The sequence below is a fragment of the Lepus europaeus genome, chromosome 11 (genome assembly GCF_033115175.1).
Source record: "Lepus europaeus isolate LE1 chromosome 11, mLepTim1.pri, whole genome shotgun sequence".
Taxonomy (NCBI): Eukaryota; Metazoa; Chordata; class Mammalia; order Lagomorpha; family Leporidae; genus Lepus; species Lepus europaeus.
In genome coordinates this window covers 16,912,577-16,925,617 of record NC_084837.1, presented here as the reverse complement: position 1 = coordinate 16,925,617, position 13,041 = coordinate 16,912,577, and the positions used below count along the sequence as shown (strand labels likewise).

The following is a 13,041-nucleotide window of genomic DNA, read 5'->3' as shown; positions in this document are numbered from 1 at the left end:
TAAGATTAATTGGGAAGTGTAGACTTCATTTTCTGATTACTGGAAGAGATTTAATAGAACCTATGTTAATTATCCTTTAAATGTTTGGTAGAATTCTCCAGTGAAACCATCTGGGCCTAGAGATTTATTTTTAAAAAATAAAAAAAAATTCAATTTAATTAAGTTAAGGGGTATTCACATTATCTATTTTATAGTGGGTGAGTTGTACTAGTTTTTATTTTTTAAGGAATTGGTCCCTTTTTATTTTGCTCTTCTTTTTCTAAATTCTTGAGATGCGTGCTGAGATTATTGTTTTGAGACTTCTCCTCCTTTATAAAATGAACACTTAGTGTTGTAAATGCTCCCCTCATAACCGCTTTAGCAGTGCTCTACGAATTTTGATGTGTTGTATTTCCATTTTCACTCAATGTGATTTTTGATTTCCTGTGAGATTTCCCCTTTGACTCCTAGATTATTTAGAAAGTGTTTTTAATTTCCTTGGGTCTTTCCGTTATTGATTTCTAATAGTATTCCATTGTGTCTACAGAACATATTCTGTATGACTTGTTTGTCTAGTTGTTTTATAAATTACTGAGAGAAAAATATTGACATTTTCAACTATAAAACTGTAAATGTCTCTTTTTCCTTTTATTTTTATTAGTTTTTGCATCCTGTATTTTGCAGTTCTGTTTGGTACATACACATTTAGAATTTCTATATCTTTTTGGTAGATAGACCCTTTTCTCGTTATATAGTCTCTCTTTTTCACTGATCTACTTTGCTTTGACTTCTATTATACCTTATATCAATATAACCCCTCCTACTTTCTTTGGATTAATGCTTGGATGGTATATCTTTTTATATGTTTTTACTTTTAGCCCATCTATATTGTTATTGTTGAAGTGAGGCTCCCCATGTGTTTGTCTCTACTGACACATGGTAGGGGCAGGATCTGTAGGAAAGAAGTGGGACTCTCTGGCACCCAGCAGAGAGCAATGCTTAAGTGCCCTTCTCTGATGCCACCCCAGTGGGGAGCAGAGGCCTGGAGCACCTCATTACAGCCTTTAGATTATGCTCAGTCAGCCTATACTGTCCTGGGTGGATGTGGGTCTGCAGTGTTTGGCTGCAGTCAAATACTTATTGTCCACACATTTTCTGTCTTGCGGCTGCCCCTTCCTGGTCGTTTGGCTAGAAAACTGGCTTCCTTGGGGCTTTGTCTGTACCTGTTGGTGTTTGCAGATTGCTGACTTCTTTAGCTCCCTGTCTGGCCTTATATAAAGCAAAAGGAAAACACAGGGACCACACTGCTGTGTGCTCCTTTGGATCCCTAATTAGTCTGCTTTCTCTCCACCTTTCAGAGTCTTGTGTTGTTTTATATGAAATGTCAGGCTTTTAGTTGTCCCTTGCAGGAGGAATAGGACAAAGTGGGTCTGTCCTATCTTTCAGGGAGCAGAAGTGCTGAGATGTGTTTCTTAGTGCTGGCAAGTATTGCAGTATGTTTTCCTGGTGGCATGAATGATTCAGGAGGGAGAGGAGAATTGCAGTAATGCAATCTGAGCAGGTGAGCGCAGGTGAGCGCAGGTGAGCAGCTATGTAGCTGTCCATGCTGCAGCAGGCGTGTCCTTGAGATGCTGGTATTTTGTTCACATCCCTTCTAGTTTTATCAGCATGTCAGTCCTGGGGCTTCTTGCTCTCCCACACATTCCTCACCCTTGCTCTGTTCTGAGTCTTTGTGTCTGACTCCGGCTCAGGCTTCTAGGTCGGGGGCTTCTTGCTGGGTTCAGACAAACAGGAGGAGAATCTGCTGGGAGATTGGAGGAGGAACAAGAGGGAAAGCCTGTCGTACTCTCCATTCCACTCTGCACGAGGCATCCCTTTTGGGGCTCTAGCCCCTTCTGGAAAGGCCCACTACGGTTTCCGTATCACCTTTCTCTGCTCCTCAGCCACGCGGTGGTGGAGGTTTCCTGCTGCTGCTAATCTCTAGTTTCTGGTTAGCATCTCAGCACCTCCACTTCCCAGGTAGCCACTTTCTGTAATGAAGTATTCAAAGTAGCTCCCGATTCCCTCTTGAATGCTGGCTGATTCAATCAGTGAAAAGATGAGGCGGCAACGTCAGCAGCTGAGACAAAAAAGCAGAACGAGTGAATGGGGATTCGAAAGGGGAGGTGGTAGAGAGCAGGGGTATGCTGGACTCTGTGCGCCTGGGAATCTTGCACATGGTGTCAAGTTCACCTACTTGCAGAACACAGGGCTTTCTGTGGACGTGTTCGGATGCTTAGGAGTTGGCGCAGAGTGGGAAAGCAGGGTTGGGGCTTTGCCAGCGGTGGTAGACAGACTCCAGGGAGCACCTACGACCTCCACTCCTTGGTGTGATCCACCCCATTCGAGTGTGAGCAGGACTCATTAGTGGCTTTCAGCCAGGAGAATGTGGCAAAGGCAATGGCTTTCCCTCCCCAAGTTATGTTGCATTAGAGAACATGTTGCCTTGCCAGTGCACTCGTCCAGGAATTCTTGTTGCTTCATAAAGTGAGCAAATGTGTTGGGGAAGCCCATATGGCAAGTAGCTCCAGGGAGCCTATTGGAGCTGAAGATGGCCTCTGAGAGCTCAGGGTGGCCCCTAGCTGCTGGCCAGTGAGAAGCTGTGACCCTCAGTCCTTTGGCAACCAGGAAGTGAGCTCTGCCTACTCTGAGGGATCTTGGAAGCAGATTCTTTCCCAGTTGAGCCTCCAGTGAACACACAGCTCAATGAATCCTATAAATATGTGTTGTCATTAAGCTGCACATTTTGTAGTAATTTGTTGTGCAGTTATACAACAACAGAAAACTCATAGATCAGATAAGTTTGGCAGAATGAGTCAGGGCAAGTAAGAGGAGGGTGTTTGCTGGACCACAGCATCTCAGCCAGGAAAGAAGGGAGTGCGGACACAGAGTGTTTGGCTAATGTGGATCAGGGCAAGCCCCTGCCAGTGAGGTGTATTAGGCTGTTTGCCATTACTGTAATCAAATACCCGAGACTGGGTGTTTTACAAAGTGACGAGGTTTATCAAGCTCATGGATCTGAATGTTGAAGGTGTGCTTTTTGTCAACAGAGGTTTCTTTCTGGCTAACCCTGGAGAGAAGACTGGCAGCAGACTATGCATCTAGAGAACAAGCTGGCCTCCAGCATGCTCGAGGTGGAGCTGCATCAGAAATCTGCTCCAGCTTATGCAGGCCCTACAGGGCTGGCACCCACAGGACTCACCCACAGCAACCACAAACCTCTGCAGGGGGTCAACAGGCTGGACCCTTCCAGCTCCTACCCCAGTCGGGCTGCTGGGCAGGACGGTTGGTCTCCCACACACCGGGATTTTGGCTCATTCCTAATGGAGGAGAGGTGAGTTTAGAGTAGTTTTATGTTAGAAATGTGGAATTCACAAATGCTGGGTTCCTGTGAGCACAGTTCTCCCACATTTTTTTGTATGAAGTATTTCCAAAAATTTCACTAAAATCTTTTTAGCATTTGATCACTTTCTTAACCTATTTTGAAAGAAAGATACTCCAAAAATATGTTGAAATTAGCTTCAAAAGATATAAAAAAGTAAAGGAGAAAAAGGAATTTATGACATGAAGACTTGGCATTAAATATACTATTTAAGATATTCAAAGTATCGTATGGTCTTGGAAAGCATATATTTTCTAGAACATATTTAATTTCTATAAATACAACAAGTAAATGAATACTGGTTTTCAAGTCAGAAAAATCTGGATTTATATAAAATATTTTGGTAAACCTTTAAATATTTGCTGATGTAATGACAATAGATAGATTTTATATGTCAGTGCCCACAAACCAAATTCACCATTTGCAGTTCATACACGTCATTATAATGACAAAGCATCCTCTGAAGGATTGTCTGTGCCTGTGTTGGGACACGTTGCTTACTCTGAAGATGTGGGTACTCTCATCTGTATAGGTGATAATTTCTGCTGAAGGTATCAGAATCCTGATCCATGCAGCATTGAATGTCTCACTGTCATTAAAAAAAAAAAAAAAGCATCCCAGAATGCATGCCAGTGTAGCATAGGTCCTTCCCTTGCTGGGACCTATACCCTACCATCTCCCTGGGAGGGATTACCCAAGAATGTGCTCTGGCTTAGTTCACATTACTGTATCACTTTATGCAAACAGTGAAATTTTGAATTGCTCTTTTTGCCCAAGATGTTTTGGAGATTTCTCTATGATGATGCCTATAGTTCTTTCTTTCTTTCCTTATTTATTTATTTTATTTATTTATTTTTATTTTATTTTTTTAATTTTTGACAGGCAGAGTGGACAGTGAGAGAGACAGAGAGAAAGGTCTTCCTTTGCCATTGCTTCATCCTCCAATGGCCGCTGCGGCTGGTGTGCTGCGGCCGGCGCACCGCGCTGATCCGAAGGCAAGAGCCAGGTGCTTCTCCTGGTCTGCCCATGGGGTGCAGGGCCCAAGCACTTGGGCCATCCTCCACTGCACTCCCTGGCCACAGCAGAGAGCTGGCCTGGAAGAGGGGCAACCAGGACAGAATCCGGTGCCCTGACTGGGACTAGAACCCGGTGTGCTGGCGCTGTAAGGCAGAGGATTAGCTTAGTGAGCCGCGGCACCAGCCTCCTTATTTATTTTAAAAAATGGCCCAGTGGGTTAAAGTTCTGGCCTGCAGAGCCGGCATCCCATATGGGTGCCAATTTGAGTCCTGGCTGCTCCACTTCTGATCCAGCTCCCTGCCATGGCCTGAGAATGCAATAGAAGATGGCCCAAGTGCTTGGGCCCTGCACCTGCATGGGACACCCGAAGAAGCTCCTGGTTCCTGGTTTCAGGTCAGCTCAGCTCTGGCCATTGTGGTCATTTGGGGAGTGAACCAGCAGATGGAAGACCTCTCTCTCTAGCTCTGCTTTTCTCTATAACTCTTTCAAACAAACAAAATAAATCTTTAAAAAAACCTTATGAATTCTTTATTTCAGGAATTTTCCATTTAATATTTCTGGACTATTGTTGACTAAAGCAACTGAAATTGTGGAAAGTGAAACTGTGGATAAGGGGAGGACTATTGTGCCTTTTGATTCTGCAATTTCACTTCTGGATGTGTCCCTCAAAGAACTGAAAGTAGGAGCTTTGTGTCCCTTTCACATTCATGCTGGAGTTTAAATTCCAATGAAATATTATTATGGGATGGTATCTCAGGAAGTGATTAAGTCGTGAGGATGAAGCCCTCATGAATGGTAACAGCAACGTTATAAAAAGGCTGGCGTAGCTAGCGAGTAGTCTTTTTGCCCTTCAGCTTTCCACTGCGTAAGACCCAGCGTTTGTACCTTCTGCCATGTGAAGGCACAGTGAGAAGCCCTTCCCAGGTATCAGGTGCTAGTGCCTTGGTCTTGGAGGTCTCAGGCTCTGGAACTGGAAGAGACTCATTTCTGTCCTTTTCCTGTTATCCAATCTAAAGTATTTTGTTATGGCACAAAGTCTTCCTCTGTTTCTCTACTCGCTCTCTCATTCTCTTTCCCTAATTAAATACCATATGATTTTGAATCTGAAGTCTCAGAAAAGTTTGAATTAATGTCACTTTCTTATCTTAAAATTATGTACAAGAACTAATAGATATATTTAAATATATTTGGGTGTCAGATTGACAAACTCAAATCACATTTTTTTCCCTTAGTCAATATTGTGTAGGTAGGAAGATTTATTTCTCATCAGTGGAAAATGAAATTTATTTTCTGTTGTTTCCACAAATCAGGAATTAACTGACTTTAATATTTTCCATTTCAAAATTAGCTAATTACCTTCAGTTTTTCATTTAGCAATAAGATATTTGACTGTGGGTTGGATGGGAAAGCACGCTTGAGAGAGTATATTGAAAGTAATTAAGATAAATTATTATAAGACAGCTCTTACATCTGTCATGAATTGGTTTCTGTATTTTGTTATTACCACATGAAAATAAATATATTGTTGAAAATTTGGAAATTTATGGGAAAAATGATCCTAACATAATTATTACTAATTCACAATTATTACTAATTGTGTTGATTCATATTCCTTTCTCTTTTTTTCCATATACAATACATGTTTCTATCTAGCTGTGATCATAATATATAATTTCATTTTGTGGTTCTTTTGAGTAACAATGTGTGGTTAACAATTCCATCAATGTTGTTAATGTTGTTGAATATTGCTGAAAGCTATTATTTTATATACTTTTAATTCAGGCATAATTTTAGCAAACATGATGTATAGATCTATCAGTTTTGAAAAATGCCTAAAATCATGCAGTTGTCAGTACAGCAAAGATGTAGAACATGTGAAATAACCCTGCACAATTTCTTTCAGTCTCCGCCATTCCCCACCATCAGGTGAAAACTGATCTATATTCTGTTCTTATTCTTTGCCTATTCAAGTGTGTTACATCAATGGAACTAGTTGAGTTTTGCTCCACTTAGCATGCCAGTTGTATGTTCTTTTTACTTGCAGATTGGAGTTGTATGATTATATCACACTTGGATATATCATCCACTCTCCTGTTGAAGGATACTTCAGTTTTCAAGTTTTGGCTGTTATGAATAAAACCACTATATGTATTTGCATACAGGTTTTTGTGTGAATACAAATTCAAATTTCCTCAGGTAAATGCCTAGAAATGGGAAATTTTTAACTATATAAGCTGTACCAAAGCCTGAAATCTTAAAAAAAAAAAAAGTTCCAGTAAGATATGGAACACTAGCAGTGTCTAACCTACAGCAGGTGTCACAGAGAATTTGGGGTTACAAAGTGATAGCAATTTAGTTTGAAATGGTATAAACCATGCCGTTTTACTCATACCATTGTTTCATTTCTGTTCTTCCACTTTTCAACTCTATGATTTTTTTGTTTCATCTTCATAAATTATATCCCTTGATATTCTTGTTTTGTTTGCAATCCATTTTCCTTATCTCCTTTGTTCTTTGTCCATGTTCTCTATAACTGTTTGAGTCTATTTAATAGTTGTTATATCTTTGTCTAATTTACTTGATGTCTGGGCTTCCTCAGTGGTACACTTGCTAAATTTATTTTGTTCCTCTGATTATTTGAATGTGCCATAATTTTCTGTTCTTTTGTATGCTTTGTGTGTGTGTATGTGTGTGTATGTATATGTGTTTATTTATTTAGTTTTTGGTTTAAAAATTTGGCTTTTGGCTATTATAATGTGGTCACTTTGGAAATCAGATTCTCCTGCTTCCTCAGAGTTTGCTGGGGTTATTTATTTATTTATTTATTTATTTTTTGTTGTTGTTTAAAAATTGTTGAATGCGGGGCCAGTATTGTTGGCATAGCTGATAAAGTTGCTGCCTGTGACCTGGCATCCCATATGGGCTCTGGTTCTGGTCCTGGCTACTCCACTTCTGATTCAGCTCCCTGGTAATGGCCTAGGAGAAGCAGCAGAAGATGGCCCAAGTGTTTGGGCCTCTGCCATCCATGTGGAGATCCAGATAAAGCTCCTGATGCCTGTCTTTGGCCTGGCTAAGTCCTGGGCATTGCAGTCATCTGGGGAGTGAAGCAGCAGATGGAAGATCTTTCTCTCTCTGTGCCTTCTCTCTTCTCTCTTTCAAATAAATAAGTGAATCTTAAAAAAGTGTTACAATAATTTTTCCAAACTACTTTTGGAAAGACTATTCCCTGTGTGTGATGACTGAGTCTCTGTTCCCTTAACTGATGTTTGGCTAAAATTTTGAGAGATTCTTTGACTGCTGGGAACTGAAGCAAATAAGTAAAACACCAAAAACAAGGAGCAAAAGAGAACAGCCACCTCCACTAATCTTTAAGGACTGGCTCTGTGTTGGGGTGCTCCTTTACCATCTAGTTAGATTTTTGCCCCCAGGAGTCTAGGAATCAGCCTAAGGTGTAAGTTTAAATTCGTCTTAGGACTTTTTGAGCATGTGTCTTTCATGGGCTTGGATGTGACTTTTAAAATACTGTGTATACATAGCTCATTTCCTAAAGACTCTCATCTCGACTACTCTGGCCCGAGGTGGTCTGCAGTGTGTCTCCATCTGTCACCTCTTGCTTCTGTGTCAATGAGATTGTAGTGCCCCTTGTGCCTTTTATGAACTTCTTTTTCTGGCTTCACTCCAAGGAATGTGAACCAGAGATGAACACTTCTCACCATGCATCTGTCCTTCAAAGCTTCCCCCAGACAACTCAAGACACACATACACAATTACTTTAAACTAAGATCTGCTCTGCTCTTTCTGGACCCAGGAACTGAGACATCACCTGTTCAAGGTCAAGTCTGCCTCTTCTCCAGGAAAGAGGTAAGGTAAGGCCAACTAAAAGAGCCCAACACTTTCTCACTATGCTTTTTTCTTGTATGGACTTTCACTTAATTGCTGTAAACTTTGAGTGTTTTCCAGGGCTCCTACACAGTTGGTTCAGACAACTGCTGCTGGTTGATTTTTTTCCTTCTATTTTCTTTAGGCAAATTAGAGCTTGGAGACTTCCTTTTTGCTGTTTTCTCCCTCTGTTCTTTCTAAAATACCTTTTTGCTAGCGGTGGAATTCTCAGCTGACAGATTTTCATTTGGCACACATCTACTGTCGAGCTTCTCTGGTGAATTTTTCATTTCATTTATTGTATTTTACAGCTCTATAATTTGTTATTATTTTAAAATACGTTCTATTCTCTGGTGAGACATCATTATTATATTTCCATTTAATTCTTTGGAATGGTTTCTGTTTGTTCTTTGAATGTTTCTAAAAGTGTTGATTTAAGGGTTGTTTCTAGGGAGCCCAATGTCTGGCTTTCCTGAGAGGTGGTTCCCATGCACCTTTTCTCATGTCTCCTATGTATTTGTCACGATTGGCTATGTAACATAATATAATGTGGGAACTCTAGGAATCAGATTCTTCCTCCTTCCCAGAGTTTTGTTGTCATTGTTTCTGTTTGTTAACAAAATTAGTTCAGGGAAGTCAACAAAGTCTATATTCTTTGTTTTGTGTGGCCACTGAATTCTCTGTTCAGTTGGCTCATTGACAGGACAGAAGTATTCTTAAATGGCTGGGACCAGTAAGTCTCTGCTTTTTCCAGGCGGGCTGAGTGTACCTGTGGAGGATAGGAGCTTTGACACTGAGCCAGGCATCTTGTCTTATTCTCCATTTCTTGCTTGTGCAGAGTCTCAAGTTCACCCAGAAATGACAGCTTAGGGTCTTCTCTGCCCTTTTTGGGTACATGCACAGCTGTAACAGGCTCGATTTCTAGGAACATGTTAGAACTTTCCCAAGTTGCTGATGGACATCTCATTCCTCAGCCTTTCAACTTAGTGATTAGTTTTGGTCAGTTTCTAGTTAGTCCCAACTGATATTGCTGCCTCAGGAATCTGTGATATTAAACAATCACTGCAGATCGTGAAAAATGCCACCAGGGAGAAGGTGTTCACTGCAGGAGCTCTGAGTCAGGTCAACAGCAGACAACAGCCATTACGGGGTTTTCTAAGGAGCTGCCAGACAGCTCCAACAGTGACAATTTCTTGGCACTGGAGATTTGGAAGAGCTCCTGCCAACCTACTTCTGCTCCCCCTAATGGCTGTGAGGCTGCTGGCTTTCCCCATCATTGCAAGGTTTTCAAGTCTGCCACAGACCAGGGCAAAGGGATATGGACACAGGGCACTTGAAAATGTTCTTCCTGAGGTTTAATCCTCTCTCTTGAATAAGTGCTCCTTGGATTGATACAGTTTGTGGCTGACTCCAGAAGTTCTGGAAATACTGGTTTTGACTATTGTATCAGTGTTTTTGTTGCTTTTGTGGAGGAGAGAATCTTCACAGGTCCTTACCCTGCCATCCTGTTGTCACCTCCTCTTGTTTTTGAATGAAAATTGCATAAAGATAATAATTCTGAGATACTAAGTTATCTAAGTTATCTAACTACTAAGTTAGTGTTTTTCTACTCCCATTAGGATACAGTAACATTGGGTTTTGCTTAGAACATACAAGTCACTGCTCATTTTTCTATTTTCAGGTAGTATTTAAAGAAGACACATAACTACAGGATGGTAGCTTTGCAGGGCTGGCTGACAGGGTGCATTGCCAGTAGCTCTGTCCCGCCTAGAAGGTGTGATAACATTGTTATAGGGAGAGCAGGTGTCCAGGTGGGTGGTCTCCTATTGGGGCAGGTATGCTGGGGACCTCCACCTCCCACCTGTCTTGTTTTCAGGGGCCAGCACTCCTTGAAGTGCCTGACAGGTACCAGGAAGGTGAAACTGGAGGCTTTGTTACAGAGGTAAGGCACCAACATGTGGGGTAGAGGTGGAGGAGGTTTGCACAATAGATCCAGTGGCTGGTGGAAGCAGTACCATGCAGTGAGGGCAGGTGGGTATGTGCTTCTCTGCCATAACCTTTCCTGTTTATGGTGAAATTGTGTGTCATTACTTGGGAAGGGAGAGCTTGTCCTGATTGGGAACTTAGACTTTGAATTGAATATAAAATTGAACACATGCAAAAAAAGAGGTAGTTTTAAATATGATGGGACTGAGTAACTACCAGTGGCCTCACAATCATCTTCCATTCATCCAGGCACTAGGGGACAATTATCAAAACTAGAGTTAACCGCTTACGTACAAACTGATATGATGGGTGCTCAAACTCTGCTCACACATGCCTCCTTCTAACAAGATATTTGCCCTTCCTTTCCTTGGGTCAATACAATGAAAAATCTGCAAAAGACTTTATTGCTGGGGAGCAAACGACATTGAGAAGGCTTTCAAAATTATCCTCCCACATAATTTTTATGTAGCAAATCATTTATTTAATCTCATGTGTTATTTAGATTTATCAGTATTTTTAGCTTATTATTTTACCAATTTTAGGCTTATTTCCAGGCATAATTTTTTAATTTTGAAATAATTTTAAACTTACAGAAAAGTTGTTAAACTAGTATGAAGAACAACCATAGACTCTTCATTTAGAAAACCAGTCACACATTTTCAGATCTTCCAGTAATGCTTTGTCTTTGCAGCAAAGAATCTGTATCATAACCACTTGCTGCATTTCGTTGTGATGCTGCTTCTCTTTCCTTTAGCTTGAAATATTTTTTCCCCAATTTCTTCTTAACTTTCATGATCTGGAACTCTTTGAAGACTAGAGTCCAGGTATTTTACAGAAGGTCCTCAATTTCAGTTTGCCTGAGATGTCCTCCTGATTGGATTCAGCCTCTGTGTCTTTGGTGGCAATGTCAGAGAAATGATGCTGTTCTCTGCTTGATACCCCCTGGTAGCTCATGCCTGATTTCAGTTTATACCATTGCTAATGGTTTCCACTTCAGTCACTTGGTTTAGGGAGCAGCAACCGGACTTTTCCACTTGGAAGTGGCTCTTTTGCTTTGTAATTCATGCTTTGTGGTTATGTCAGTCTCATCCCTCCCACAGTTTTATCCATTAGTTTTAGCATCTATTGATGCTTCTTGTCTGAAGTAACTTCTACTCTGGTGGCTGCCTTGTGGAGATCCTGGAATCACCATGTTTGGGATTTGGTGGCCATGTTAGTCTGGCATCTGGTGGAGGCAGATACAGGTGTAGCAGGTGCAGAGGAACCATCACATGGTGAGCCAGGAAGCAGAGAAGCTAGGCCAAACTCAGCTTACATAACCAACCCTCTCATTAGAACTACCTTCGGAAGGCATGTCCCCAGTGACCTACAGACCTCCTACTGGGTCCACATTTCTGAGGCTAAGATGAGATCAAATCTCTGCTCCTTTTTTGGAGGAATTTATTAATATATTACATTCACAGAGTCACAGCAAATGCATGATAATTACTACAACACTGTTCTCACCATTTCTCATGTTAATGTGATATTAATACAAAAAGAATATATTCCATTTATTTCATAGATACAATTCTAAGACTATGCAATTCTTTTTTTCCCCAACAAATCTTTTATTTAAGGTATACAAACTTCATGCATTTCATAAATACAATTTTAGGAACATTGGGATTTTTCACAATACCTGCCCTCCAACCTGCACTCCCACCCTTCTTCCTCCTCCCTCTCCTATTTTCATTCTTATTTTTTACTAAGATCTATTTTCAATTAACTTTATGCACATACAATTAATTCTATACTAATTAAATAATTCAAAAAATCTTATGAAAAAAAAAAACCCTGTTCCAAAATAGTTGAGACAGACTGTTCAAAGTCATCACATCTCAAAGTGTCAATTTTACATCTATAGACCGCAGATCAGGGAGAACACATGGTATTGGTCCTTTTGGAAATGGCTTATATCAATAAGTATGATGTTTTCCAGTTTCATCTATTTTGTTGCAAACGACAGGATTTCATTTTTTTTTTTACTGCTGTGTAGTATTCCATGGTGTACATATCCCATAATTTCTTTATCCATTCTTTAGTTGATAGACATTTGGGTTGATTCTATATCTTAGCTATTGTGAATTGAGCTGCAGTAAACATGGGGGTACAGATAAGGACTATGCAATTCTTTTTTTTTTTTTAAATGTGTAGCCATCTTCTGTTTGATTGTTTATTTATTTATTTATTTATTTTGACAGGCAGAGTGGATAGTGAGAGAGAGAGACAGAGAGAAAGGTCTTCCTTTTTGCCGTTGGTTCACCCTCCAATGGCTGCTGCGGCCAGCGCACCGCGCTGATCCGAAGCCAGGAGCCAGGTGCTTCTCCTGGTCTCCCATGTGGGTGCAGGGCCCAAGCACTTGTGCCATCCTCCACTGCCTTCCCGGGCCATAGCAGAGAGCTGGCCTGGAAGAGGGGCAACCAGGATAGAATGTGGCACCCCGACCAGGACTAGAATCCGGTGTGCCGGCGCCGCAAGGCGGAGGATTAGCCTGTTAAGCCACGGCGCCGGCCAGGACTATGCAATTCTAAGAGAACTTTACTTCCTTTCTTCCTTCCTCCTTCCTTCTCTCCCTTCCTCTCTCCTGCCTCCCTCCCTCCCTCTCTCCCTTCCTTCCTTCCTTCTTTCCTTGTTTTTGAGATAACATATTTTAATTTACATTATAATCAGAGGCTGAATGCTCCACTAAATAAGGAGTTCAACAAGAAAAAAGTCAA

At 41.1% G+C, this 13,041-nt stretch overlaps 1 protein-coding gene across 1 annotated transcript in view; it reads left to right on the top strand.

Annotated features, from left to right (window-relative positions):
* The first annotated feature begins 3,113 nt into the window (after window positions 1-3,113).
* Window positions 3,114-13,041, top strand: part of OCA2 (OCA2 melanosomal transmembrane protein) — a 343,821-nt gene continuing 333,893 nt past the window's right edge. Inside the window, exon 1 of the mRNA XM_062204569.1 lies at window positions 3,114-3,352. Within this exon, the coding sequence (XP_062060553.1) occupies window positions 3,114-3,352 (239 nt within the window). The remainder of the gene's footprint in view (window positions 3,353-13,041) is intronic.